General features: G+C 51.7%; 1 protein-coding gene across 4 annotated transcripts in view; it reads right to left on the bottom strand.

The window, feature by feature from the left end:
* Positions 1-149: 149 nt before the first annotated feature.
* Positions 150-13,753, bottom strand: part of MGAT4B (alpha-1,3-mannosyl-glycoprotein 4-beta-N-acetylglucosaminyltransferase B) — a 52,039-nt gene continuing 38,435 nt past the window's right edge. For all 4 annotated transcript variants that reach the window (XM_056348965.1, XM_056348967.1, XM_056348964.1 and 1 more), the window contains 11 exons: positions 11,776-11,822; positions 9,399-9,512; positions 8,886-8,961; positions 8,404-8,518; positions 7,512-7,642; positions 4,443-4,550; positions 3,302-3,495; positions 2,837-2,915; positions 2,318-2,405; positions 1,166-1,278; positions 150-1,094 (listed from right to left, as the gene is read on the bottom strand). In XM_056348965.1, the coding sequence (XP_056204940.1) occupies positions 1,071-1,094; positions 1,166-1,278; positions 2,318-2,405; positions 2,837-2,915; positions 3,302-3,495; positions 4,443-4,550; positions 7,512-7,642; positions 8,404-8,518; positions 8,886-8,961; positions 9,399-9,512; positions 11,776-11,822 (1,089 nt within the window). In that variant the 3' untranslated portion in view covers positions 150-1,070. The remainder of the gene's footprint in view (positions 1,095-1,165; positions 1,279-2,317; positions 2,406-2,836; positions 2,916-3,301; positions 3,496-4,442; positions 4,551-7,511; positions 7,643-8,403; positions 8,519-8,885; positions 8,962-9,398; positions 9,513-11,775; positions 11,823-13,753) is intronic.

Raw genomic sequence — 13,753 nt, 5'->3', positions numbered from 1 at the left:
GGGAATGTCAGGTACTGGTGAGCACTGAGGAATGACACCCCTTTTGGGTGCAGGGGCTGCAGCTGGTCCCTGGCCCCCAGGGATGCCCACTGGCCCTGGGCAAGCAGAGCCAGTGTCTTCCTGCCACGAGTGACTCTCACTGCTGCACCAAAGGTTTAAATTTAGCTTTTATTACAGTGCACGTTATTTTATATATTTATATATAGAGATGTACTGGAAAAATCAAATGTATCCAATAATAAAAAATACAGCACATTAAAGTAGTATAATGCATTCCAGTGTATAGCTGAAAAGATATTGGGATTTACACTAATCCCTACTATTTTTGAACTGGGCTACTTCTGCTTTTTTTTTTCTCCCCCCAAAAATTCACACCAATCCATAACTGAAATCGTTATTTAAAAAAGATGGTTTCTGCACTCCACCTCAAGGCATGAAGACACTGGAGACTTCACCGTGAGTTACGGGGCTGTGTTCAATGCTGGCAGGCACAGTGTGGCTTTTGTTTTGTTTTGTTTTTTTTTTGTTTTCCCTGCCATACTCATAGCTCCAACCCCTTTGGATTCGTTCCTCCTCTGCCGGAGGAGGGTCAGTCTTCACCCCCACTGAATCCTCGGCTGTGGCCAGGGCTGTTGCCTGGATGAAAGCAAGGCAGAGCCGGGTCCCCCACCGCCTCTGTCCCAGCAGGACTCAACGTGACCAAGCCCCCGCTCTGTCCCCAGATGCAGCCGGAGGTGGCCCTGTCCTGGGCTGGAGGTGGCCCTGTCCTGGGCTGGAGGTGGCCCTGTCCTGGGCTGGAGGTGCTTTCCATCCCGCACACTTGCTAAAGCTCATCCCGACGCCAAGCTCTCGCTGTGCCGGTGCGGCCCGAGCAAAGCCAGCCCTCTGCACAGGGCATCGCTGTTTGCTCTTCTGCCGGAGAAGGTGACAAGGTGACGTCCTGGCCCCACAGCACGCAGCCGTCCCCCGGCAGCTGTCCTGCGCTGTCCTGGTGCCGCAGGGAGGAGGGAGCAGGAGGGGAGGGAGAAGGACCAGGGATCCATGTGTGTCCACCCTTCCTCAGGCCCATTTCACTCTGCTTTTTTGATAAAAATCTGCAGGAAGAGAGGGCTGGGGTCAGTGAGAAGCTGGGGCTGGGTCCCTCTGCAGATGAAGCCCGGCTTACCTCGCTCAAGATGATCCACACCGGGGAGTCGGTCTGGATGGACAGCCTGATGGCTTCCAGCGGCCCGAAGGATGGATCCACCTCGCCCTCTGCGATGCCCTTGGAGAAGGAGCCTGGTGGGGACAGCACACGGTGATGTGGGGCCGGTTCTCTGGCATCCAGGCCCCCCAAAGGGACCAGGAGTAGCCGTGGGAGCCCCTGCCCACAACGCCCCGACACAAGCCAGGCTGAAAACCAGCAGCCTGGACATCGCTACAGTGCAAAATGCTAGGCTTAGGGGAACAGCAAGATCAGCTAAAACCAAAATAGGGAGTATTTGGCTACACATCACTGCTGTGATGAGGAGTATTTGGCTACACATCACTGCTGTGATGAGGAGTATTTGGCTACACATCACTGCTGTGTGAGGTGGGCAGAGCAGCCTGAGGGCAGCACCATCCTGTGAGAGGCAAGTATCAGTTCAGTATCCATGCCATGGAGGCAAGTCTTGCATCCATAGTGCTACCGAGGTTTCAATGTGTTGCTATGTCCCATTTTTGGATGTGATTTTTGGGGTTTTTTTTTGTTTTTTGTTTTTTTAAATGCAACTGGGAGAAACCAGACAGCGGGCAGAGGAATCCTAAAATGGCAAAAAGCTACCCAGACCAGGGAATTTTCCTCTTATTTGTCTATTAAAAAAAAAAAAAAAAGTCTTAGCAGGGACACCAGGGCTTTACCATGTACCAGCAGGTCCCTGTAGGCTACAGTCACTGGGTTTTGGCCAGTGCAGGACAAGCACTAAACCAAGCTCAGGTGGCAGGAGACAAAGTCCCAGCTGCCAGTGGTGTGAGTACCGAGACAGGCTGTGGAGGGAGAGCAGAAATCACCCACGGTGCTGATTTTTAACACCAAATGAGGCAGAAGGATAATCTGAATAATTCAGCCCCAGCTCTGAGCAGAGATGGGCAGAAACATAGGACTGAAAACTATCTGAAGAGGCCACCTAGGCTAAGAGGGGAGAAGACAATGACAAATCCCGTTCTGACCTGGCTCCTGGCAAGCAGAAATTACTCTTTGCCAAGCAAACAGCACCAAGGGTCTCAATTCACTTGAAGGATAGGGGCTGGGTGATCAAACCCAGCCGGCAGTTTACCACCCCCCGCCCTGCTGTACCTATCTGGATGTAGCCATCCGTCATCCTGCGGTATTTGACAGCTGTGCCTCTTCCCTCCTGCAAGGCTTCCTTGTCTGACTGCAGGCTCTGCAGAAGGAGATGAGCTTTGTGGAAGGCCAGTGGCAAGAGCCACCCAAAAGTCCCAAGCCACAGCAGCACCGTGGCACCTCGTCCCCCTGCCCGTCACCCCAAGCCTCATGCCCCCAAACAAGAAGGCGTTTGCTGCCCTCATGCTGCGGCTTCCACAGCACCATCCTGGCTCCAGCTCCGCAGCTGTCCCACCCCTCCCCTGAGCATCCCCCCCGCAGGCTGGCACAGCTCCCACAGCGACTGCTCAGCGCAGGGTCCCGCTCCCAAGGTGGCACCACAGCAGGCGCGACCCCTGGCTCCCAGCCAGCGCCGCTCCAAAGCACTCGAGTCTTGTAAAGATTTCCCGGACGGCTTTAAGCAGTTCCCTTCTCTCAAACCTCTTTTGCTTCCCACTCCACCCCCGGCTCAATTCTCAATAAAACTCTTACGTCAAACGGCAGAACCTCCACAGTCGTATTGAAGAGTTTGTCTTCTGGGTGCTCGATGTTCCCGCTGCGGAAGAAGAACCTGTGACAGGGACCAAAGCCACAGATACCCACACTGAGCGAGGGGGGAGGGGGGGCACAGTGGCTTTCACCCCAGCCAAACCATCAAACAGCTCAGCTTCACAGGCACCTTCCCAGAAAGCCCACAGGCACGTGGTTTGGAAGGAGACCTGCACCAGGTTAGCTAAATCATGGCTTGCTCACAAGCGCAGGAAAGCAAAGGGCTCTGGCAAACATGGCCCCACCAAAAAAGGGGTGAAATTATCCTCCCCCTGGAAGAACACCGCTCCCTCCTGCTGGGCAGCCAAGCAGGAGATGGGCAAGAAATTCAACATGAGCCAGAAGAGCAAAAGCAGAGTGTCCCCACACACACCCTGGTGCCCCCCCCCAACCCCCCCAAGCACTGGCCTTTCGATGCGGAGTGGTTTGAAGAATCTGAATCTGATGAAGTCTCCGGCAGTGGGAGTGAAGGCCCAGAAGAAGTCCTCCCGCAGGTAAGCCTTCTCCAAGGTGAAGTGCTGGTAGGTCTTCAGGCTGGTGCTTACCTCCGCAGGAGGGTTGACGTGCTCCTTCCGCAGGGCCTGCTTCCCAAAGTCCTTGTCCTTGGTGGGTGCAAAGCAAAAAAAAAAAGCTCTCACTCATTCAGGAACAGGGGTCCCAGAGACAAGGATTAAATTAAATTTAAAATTTTAAAAAAATAAAAGCTCTCAATTTACACAGCACTGAACGATGGAAGTGATCTGGGGAGGGCACCAGCCAGGGCAACGTGTGGCTGGATCCCAGGAGGACACAACTTCAGGAGAGGCAGCACAGGGAAGCACCACTGCTCTGCGCTCTGATCCAGCACCAAAGAACCTTTCATTGTCCAGGTGTCCCCAAACGCATGTCCCTGCCCCAGGAGCTCTGCGAACACTCCTTACACCAGAGGAGAAGGTGGCTGGGAGGCTGATGACAGCATAAAATTACTGCATTACATGGCCTGACGGGGACCGCACCGCGATACAAACCGGATTACACCATCCATGTGCCTGGGGATCGGACAGACACAGGACTGAGCGTAGCCCAGGGATGCTTGTCTATGGGTCCTGCACTATAGCTGTGGGAAGCCCGATTTTGTTGACATTTCAACACACACAAACAATTAAGCTCTTACACAGCAAGCTCTAGTTTGCCTATCAGCAAATCCCAGCAACAAGGAGTGGGGCTGGAAGGAAGTCAGACCAATCCAGGAGTTTTCTCCCCAGGGTTTTTCAGCAGATGCTTCAAAATCACTTGCCCGGACCATGGTTCGTTACTCAGGATGGCTGGCCAGGACCAGTACCAAGGCTTAAAAGCTTGCAGTGACTCTTAGTACATGTCACTGCCATTACGAGAAGTAGGAGCTACGTGACCTCACTGTAATTCAGAATAGAAGACCACCACTGCACAGCAATCCAGCTGCCACTGTCCCACCAGTTGCCGTCACTGATATCCCCACCCCAAAAGCAGCCAGTTCCTGCCAGCCTGGCAGAAAGGCCATCTCTGGCTCGGACAGGCAGCTGGTACCCACCTTCAGCTTCTGTATCTTCCCAGCCAAGGAGGAGTGGGTTCCCACATGCTGGAAGAGCGAGGGCTTGAAGCGAATCCTCAGGTTTGCCTTCTGCCTGTCGCAGTGTTTCTGAAACGAGACAACCCCACAGTGCTCCATGCTTAAACCTCTGTGGTCAACCGTGACCCACGAGAGGAGTGGGCAAGGGCACAAGGAGGGATAACACCCTGCCTCGCCATCTCTATGCCTTTCTGTGTTATTTTGGCTTCAATTTGGCAAGAGAGCCTTTAGCTGCGCTCTGGGGGAACCTGCCCGTGCCTCTTGGCCGCTCACCCACCAGGCTCTGTTGGGCAGCCGGAGCGCCCCAGTTTATGTGCTCATTTCTCCTTGCATAGCTTTATGAACGCTGAGCAAATCTCCTCTGTGCTGTCAGGTGAGGATAGCCAGAGGATTTAGTTTCTTTTGTCCTTGGCTTACTGGGAAAGCTTCTTTCCTACAACTCAGAGCTCGGGATCACCGATGTCTGAAGGTACAGTAAGTCCCAGGACGATGCAGAGCCTGGGTGAGCAGGCAGCGAGTGCAGGCTCTTTTCAGACAGGCAGAGTTTCCAGCTGGTTGGCAGGTGTTGTTAAGCAGATGTATGGCACGTGCTGTTGTCAAAGCTGTTTGACTGTTTCACACCCATCCCACCACGTAAATAAACTTTGAGAAGCAACACCGATCCAGCCAGTGATTTTCCACGGAGTGGAGAGAGATGACAGAAAGGGAATAAAGGACAAATTGGGAAAACACAGAGCACCAAGACAAGAGGTCACGTTTTAAAAATAGTTCATTCCTCTCAGTCTGGGGGAGCAGGACAAAAATACAGGGTTAAAAACTGGAGGGAGAGGGAACTTTTTTTTTCTGACTTCTGCTTTTTCCAAGAACAGAAATGGATGCGCACCCCTACTGCCATCTTGCAGCCTCCCACCCCAGAGAAACCCTGGCAGGATCCCGCTGCCAGGTGCTGTGTCACTGGCTGCCTGGCACCAAGCAGGCACAGCAGGGACAGCCAGCCACACCGAGTCCCTGCGATGGGCTGCCTGCACCGGCCACCGACGCCATGCCGGGAGCTGGGAAATTCCAGGCATGACCCCTGCGAGCTGCAGAGGAGATAATCCCCTAATCCAGCTCACGTTACATTAGAAAATTAAAACTAGCCATGCTAATGGGAGAGACTCTACTCATAGCCAGAAACCCTAGATGCAACCCCATCGGTTCTGATCTCCAGATGGGGAGAGGAGGAAGGGGACCGGAGGGAACTACAGCATCTCCTGACTTCTCTTTCTCCCCTTTCCCCCTTCTGCTAAAGAAGCATTTGCTGACTGAAGGCAGCGCCGTCACTCAAGCCAGGAGGGGGAAATGGCTCAGCTGGTGGTAAGAAGGTCATCCTTTCACACAGCTCTACCCCAGGTAAGTCTAAAATTAGTTGAAAAAGAAAGAGCAGAATACATCCAGAGCAGGCAAAGCACTTACCAAAAGCACAGGTCAAACAAACTTTCAATCAAAAAGACAAATCCTCCCTGCTACCAATTTGATTCTGCACAGTGGGATTTACAAGGGAAAGCCATGTTTGAAAGGGCGCTGTGCAGAGTTAATCATGCAAACAGTGGGGGAAAGGAGCCAGAAATTCACACAGAAAGTAGGTTAATTTTTAAAAAGGCAACACATTTAAGAGGTTTGCAGTTTCCCCTGGGAAAACCTTGGCTCTGCCAGGTAGGAGAAGATGAGTGAAGATGAGTTAAGGAGAAGATGATCCTGCGCAGCAGGATCTGCATTTAATCAACACTCAAGCTGAAGGTTTTGAAGGAAGGGCACAGACAGCAGCATCGTTCCCAGCTCCATCCCACCATCCTGCTACCCCAGCTTCGCCCAGGGCTGTGAGTACCCTGGGGGTTGCCAGACACGCCTGGGAAGTGCTCTGCTGCACCTGAGCACGTGGGTTAAACTGCCAGGAGGACACAATGGACATCACCTGAGACTGGTCCTGCTGCACACGGGGGACTGGAGCCAATGTCACAGCCTCTGCCAAGGATCAGGCCAAACTAAACCACATCCTTGCCCGAGTTCTGCAGAGCCCTGAGGATGCCCTGTCCCCTCACCCCAACACATAAATACAGCATTTATCCCCAGAGCGACCACATGCTCTGGCGTTTGCCACCGCTAAGTACCCGTGGCCATGAGGTCTGTCTTAAGCGACTGGCTCTGCACGGGGGCTCCGCTGCTCATTCTCTGCCGGGGGAGGAGGGTGAATGAGTGTATGAGTAAATACAATATGTTCAGAGAGGAGAGAGGAGAGAATCTGGTGATGAGCTCATCTTACATTTGCTGTCACACACACTCCTCCTCTGCCCTTCCCACTCGCTTTAGCCCCTCGCTGCTGCTGCTGCTGCTGCTGGGAGTTCAAACACAACCTCCGCAGGGCACAGGGGCTCCTGCGCTGCTGTCTGCATGGCTCTGTGCAGACACGGCTCTGCAAATGACATGTCAGTATGAAAATGGAGCCCATGTCACCGCTCTGCGCCCTCCTAGAAACCCCGACAAGGGGTTCGCATGCTCTGGCTTCGTTTTGGCACATTACGCACGGCGGGCTTGCTCTTGGGTTATCTGGGGTGAGCTCTCTGGGCAGCCTGCGTGTCTGCTCCAGATGGGTACGGCACACGAGCCCAGGGCCAAAGGGTTATTCTGGGGTTATAGACAGTGAGCGGGGAATGGCTTCAAGGCAAGAAGCACACCAGAATGCAAAACAACACAGAAGAATGGGGAACGGCTACTCTCCTCAAGGACTGGAGGAGGAATACCCTGTTAGTGCTCAGATGCAGAAATAATGCCTTTTCTGGCAGCTGCAGACTACAAAAGCCTGAACTCCCAGGTCTGTGCTTACACAATCCACAAGGACACCCTGTGGCACACTCCACAGGGATGGCACAGCTCAGTGCAAAGTCAGTTAGCACCAGAGCTCACAGAAAAGATCCTCTGGAGACACAGACAGAGTATACATTTGCCCACACACAACAGAAGGTTTCCCTTCAACAGAGGTTGTTTACGTACTGCATCTTTCTCAGGGTTGCAGACTTTCACCCAAAGGATGTGATCCAGCAGCCAGTCAATGGGTTTGTCCTTATAGAACATCAGGATGAACTCCACGATCAGGCTCAGATCCAGAGACTTGAACATTTTTCCTACAGCACCAAGAAAGAGAGGAGAGAGCGCAGCTACAGTATGAAACTGTCAAGAATCAGAGCTGGGAAGAAAAAACTTGGGAGACTGAGCTGCAGAGGCTGGATGTGTCCATCTCTCTACGTAAAGGAAATAGCATGCAGCTCTGTTTTATGTACCAGTATTGCCGGCTTTGCTAATACAGTTCCGGATTTAATATTCATTGCAGAATTAGAAAGCATTAGTCTCACAGGTCACAGCAGTATCAAAAGGTCTAAAGCTCTTCCATTCAGTAGGGAGAAATAAGGATGAAAAACATCCAGCCAGCTGCAGGACAGACCATTTCCTGCCCCCAAAACTACAAGTTTCAAGCCAGTCAAACCAGTATCCAAAATAACAGATCAAACTGCTACTGCAGCCACGTACTGCCGTTCCCAAAATAGTTCTGTGCTGATGTAAACTTCCTTTTGTACACTCTTAGGCAACTCCAGATCTCATCCAGCCTGAAAGCTACTGGTCACATCTCAAATGTTTGGCTGTCAGCTGGGCCACCGACCAGGTTTATTTTTATTAAAAGTGCGTATCAGCAGTACCAGCTGTGAGGATCTTTCTCCCCTGTGCAATCACAAGGGCCACTGCAAAAATAAGGAGGGATCAAGTCCAAGTATTTCACTGTCTTGTGGGGACAACTCACTGGACATAGAGCAGAAGTGCTTGCAAGAGCCAGCAGGCACTTGTGCCCATGCCTGATGGGACCAGGGTGAGCAGGGGAGAACATCATTACCGATAAACCCCAACTGAGAAAACTCCAGGATCATCCACTCCTCAGAGGGCTGCTGCAAGGCAAAGTTCTTCATTGTGCTGAGATAGTTCGGTTTGGCCACAATATCATCCTCCAGCTGCAAGAGGAAAGGACACTCAATGCCAAGGACCCATCCAGGTTCCAGTAAAGAACCTCTCTGTGTAGAGCAATCACACCACAGACCAGAGGAAAGCTTTGGCACAGCCCCAGTTTATTTTGGACGATGCTCCAAGCAGATCTTTCTCACCCAATCTATCAGGTAAACGAAACAAGGATTCCTGCTCCCCCTAGGCAGAAGGCCTCCAGGTCTAAAGCATCTTAGAAACCTAGCTGTTGTTAAAACCTGCTCCCACTCTGCGGCATCACACAACTGGACACGCTCCTTGCCCTCTCTAAGCTGGGTACGAGCCACAGTGAACTCACAGGTACACACCCCTCCCCTTCGCCCCCTGCACCGAACCCACCTGCACGTAATAGATGCCTTTGGACTGGGCATACATCATTAAAAAGCAGTAGTCGAGGTTCTGCTTTGTCCTCCACCTGCAAGAGACAAATGTGATGGGAGCGCCAATCTCCCCTGGGAATGTGGGCTGCGCAGGGGGGCCAGCCGAGGCTGGGTTTGAGCTGGGAAGGTGGCACGGCTCTTGGAGGAGGGGATGGCACGCAGCCTCTCCTGTTTGGTCTCAAACTGGTCAGCTGAGAGTTACTGGAAAACTCCAGAGTTCCAAAATGAACATCATCTGGGTTAAAAGGACCCCCTTGCTCAGTGATGGAAACACCGCAGCGCCAGGCAAACCCTGCAACCCCAGTGCCAGTCCGTACCCCTCCCCCACCTCCTTCCAGCTCTTGGACAACACAAGCTGAAGGGCCTCGCCTGGCCCTGCTGAAGAGATTTCCCTGCTGCAGTCAGGGGGGAAGATGCTGCAGTAACTTAATTCAGGGCTTGTTTGTTTTGAAGCTCATTCATTGATTCTTACCTGACTCTTTCCTTGGGGTCCCCAAAGGATTCCCGCAGGTGGGAGAAATCAGGATAGAAATGCGGAGATGGGGAAATTACCTCCAGGAGACCTGAGTGTATTTCCTTTGGGAATCTGAGGGAGAAAAGCAGCAGTAAACAAATACCTCCATGTCTGACACACCACCTCATAGACTAAATTGCTGCGTAAACACTAAGCCACAGAACCAAACAAAAAATACCACCTCTGAGATAAAACTTCCCCAGCAGCTAGTGGACTTTCAGGCCTCATGGAAGAACATCAGCAGGGACTGCCAGAGATAAAACTTCCCCAGCAGCTAGTGGACTTTCAGGCCTCATGGAAGAACATCAGCAGGGACTGCCAGAGATAAAACTTCCCCAGCAGCTAGTGGACTTTCAGGCCTCATGGAAGAACATCAGCAGGGACTGCCACAGAGTTTTAAAGCTGCTTTCTCCCTCCCATGGTCCCTAATAGCCCCACATGTGTGTGCCCCCACCCCCCACCCCGCAGCATCCCTCCTCCCTGCCACACGCATACACAGGTCAGCTTTAAAGACCATCCCCGAGCACCATGTACTCTCTACAGGATTAAATGGACCGGCAGACTGGTACACCAGTGAAAGGACTTGCTGGCATTACCAGCATTTAGAGATTTTCCAAATGCATCAGTAATTAAAAGCCATTTTGCAGAGATTATGTTATGCATTTCTGATGTTACTTAAAACACTGCTGTGCCGTAGTTAGGACGGCCAGCAGGAATTCTACCTAGTTCCCTTATGCTGATAAAACCAGCATCTATTTTCCCTATAATGCAGTTAAAAACCCTTTAAAGAGTCAAATTCAAACAGAAAAAAAAGTCACCCATCTGAAACATAGGTACCTACAACAGCTTTGCAAGCAATACCCAGAGATTACCGTAACTGGGAGAGATAAGCAGGAAAACCAGTTATTTTTATACTGCCTTTTTGAGAACACAGGGTGTGAGTGAGGCTGGTTTCCTTTGTTTGTGCAGAGCCTGGAGGACAGGAGATGGGGCAGAGGGAGACAGAGCAGCGAGACTGCCAAAAACTTCTCACTTATTTTTCCCTTCCTTTTTCCCTCCTTGGGACTGGCAAGATTTTCAGCTAGCATTTTCAAACCTTCCTTTCCCCGAGCAGCAGTGAAACAGAAGCTTCTCACAGAGGTGACAAAACCTGTACTGAAGCAGCAATGACTTTCTCCCTCCTGTGACACAACCTCAGCCTGCCCTGGCCCCACGCCACCGCAATTCAATTTGGAAGAAAAATAATTTCTGTGAATCAGGGAGGGGCAGGAGGCGCTGGAGAGGGGGGCGGTGAGAAATCAAATCATTAAGTCAATTAAAGTTTCAGGCCTTCTACGCAGAGGCACTCTCTGCAGCAGCGCCCAGTAATTTCATCGGGATCCACTGGACAATCAGTCCATTATCCCCGGGATAAGTGCGTCCTCCTGCCAGCAGGCAGAAGGAGGGGAGCTCTGCCAGCTCCGGCACAGCAAGATGGAGGGCTCTGTCTCAGCTCTTCTGCAAGGGCCCGGAACACCACGCTCCGTGCAGCTCCCAGCCCCTCTCCCATCATTGGCTCGGGATGCAGGGCGCCGCGAGGATGTGCTGCCCTTTTGCATCTCCTTCTTATGGCAACTGCGATCCTTTGGAAACACGCAATCGCAGGAGCTGGACGGGAGTCACAGCCCCTTCTCTCACCACCTTTTTCTTCTGCCTCCAAGCTCTGATGCTGCTAATGCCTGGCCGGGCTCACAGTTAATAATCCATCACCGGCTTCTGCTAAAGCAGCTACAGACAAAGCTGCAAAAGCCACTAAGACTCCAGGACATAAATAGCAGCTAGTGTGAGAGACAAATGTAACTAGTGCCCAGAACAAGGGAAAAACAAACAGGCTGGAGTGGGAAGAAAAATGGATCATGGATTGCAAAGCAAAATACAACAGAGGCATTTGGCTGTGCTTACCACGCTGCCCAGCTGCTCTGACTCCGCAGAGCAGGTAGAGGGCTGCACTAGACACAGAAACAATCGCCAGGATCTCTGGAAATCTACATAATCCATCTTCTCCCAACGCCACAGGACAGAAAGAGCAAAATGAAACGGCACGACCATGCGTGTTAAATACTATGAGCACAAAGCAGCCTCCTGGAAGCTATATAGGGGACGCATTTTAGAACAAACAGAAAGTGGAAGCAAAGACAGCCCAGAGTTTTAAGAACAGACACACACCCCCCAAACAACAACAACAACAAAATACAAAAGGGAAGCAGAAAAGTGTGTATCTGCTCCTTAATGAAGCCATTCCCTAGCCTTGCTACAGGCACAGACTTTACCACTATAGTCATTTGGAAGTGCTTACAAATTTTTGATATTTTCTGCCACTCCGGCTGTGTACTGCGGATCTGTCTGAAAACAAAAGATAAGCAGTGTTACATCCTTCAGCCTCAGCCTGTGCCCCCATGAGGACCCAACCCCAGGGGTACTGTCAGCACCTCTGCACCACCCTCATTCACCTTCACGTCTCCTTTATCCAGTTTAACCGCTCTCCCCATTGCTGCCCACCTCCCAGGAGCCCCCCTTTGTGGCCAGCGTTAACCGAAGGCATCACACACCAAAATCCACTCAAAGGACTCAACACCCTGCACATCTTCCCCACATGCTCTCCCGCCCTTCTGCCCCTGCCAGCACCGTGTTTGCACAAAGTGTTAACTCCTGGGCTGTTTATTTTTTTTTCTCTATACATGTTGGCTTTCATCCAAGTGAATACTCTTGGCAGAAAAGGATCTCCGCCCCTTTTGTGAAAAAGAGGGGTCTATTTATAAGCCTGTATTTTTCATTTCAGGTTCATTTTGATGCCTTTCTTCCTTAAAAAAAAATACAGTTTGTTCCCACAATCAACCTGGCAACCCCTAACAGTTGGGAGGCAAAGGTCGCATGCTGCTATCTGCAGGCGAGATAAGTGCAAACACAGGGACAGGCACCAGACAGAAACCATCTGCACAGTGACCGGGAAAACAAAATCCAGGAAGGCAGGAGACCCAGGAGCAAAAGTGGTGCCTGTTTCTTGGTGGCGGCATTGTTTTGGGTGGTTGCACAGATCATGGGATCATGTGTCCCGGGTGGATATGCAGATGCAGCATTGCAGAAGCTGGGACAGCAGCTGCTGTGCTTGGCACTGGGGTGGAGGTGAGAAGGGAGACACCAGAGGTGTGTGTCACAAGCTGAGGACAGTGCTCCTACTCCGGGACAGTGACAAAGGAGGGTTTTCTCAACATAAAAAAGGTCCCTTTCCCAAACAGGGCTCAGGCTCCTGGTGCTGGACTGATTTCTTACCCCAGTGTTGTCAATAAAGCAGCAATGGGAAAAACAGAGGCAGTGAAGATGCTCCTGGTTTTAGGAGCAAACACGCAGCTCTGCTCCAAGTTGAAATAACTTTCATAACTGAAATGGTGGGTCGGTGCCAGCCAAGCCGGCCAGCTGGCCCCGGGGCTCTCCTGTGCCAGCCAAGGACCCCCAGCTCTCCCAGGCAGCCCAACTGGTACCCATGGTGGCTAGTGGTGGCACTCGGAAATGAGGAGTCCCCCATTCCAAGAAGGACATTCAGTGGTTCCACTTGTCCTGAATCTCCACATGAACCAGCATCATAGCTCCATAACCAGGTTCATGCCACCTCACCCACTATTTACGCTTTATCCCATGCCTGAGGAGCCCTAACAAGCATCACCAAGCGGAGGTACATCGGGAAACCCGTGGGAAGAGGCAGAGCCAGCACAGTGGTGGTTGGCACTTGCACAGGAGGACGGTGTGTAGCTGCAAGAGCAAACTTGGCAAGAGAGGACAGTGACGGTGGTGATCTGCAACTAGTACTGTTGGCGCTACTGGGATATGGTGTGTATGCTCCTGCAATTCATGGTATCGGAATTAATTTATTCATTGTTCACTTCCCTCATCACAGGTACACACGGAGTCAGGAGCTGCCAGCACAGCGTGCACCCTATTTTCAAGTCAACTAAAAAAATATAACCGCAGTCTAAAAGAGGAGATGTTTTTGGTCATGTTGCTTAACACACCTCACGCTTTAACTCACCCGCTGTGAAAACAGCCATCAGAGCTGTCCTGGCTCAAGGGGAAATGACAGCCAGGACCGACCCCGGTCCCCGGCACTGCGGGCTGCACCCACCTGTGCACACCTTCTCCTTGTACAAGATAACAGCCAGAGACCTGATGGCCAAATGCTAATCAAACCATCAAATTACGGATAAACAGGCAGCAAACCCAAGCATTTATCTTTGTTCTGCTCCCAGTAACATGTTACTGAGGTTTATCTTTCTCACCGG

The sequence above is a fragment of the Falco biarmicus genome, chromosome 8 (assembly GCF_023638135.1).
Source record: "Falco biarmicus isolate bFalBia1 chromosome 8, bFalBia1.pri, whole genome shotgun sequence".
Classification (NCBI taxonomy): domain Eukaryota; kingdom Metazoa; phylum Chordata; class Aves; order Falconiformes; family Falconidae; genus Falco; species Falco biarmicus.
This window is presented reverse-complemented; position numbering and strand designations above follow the sequence as displayed.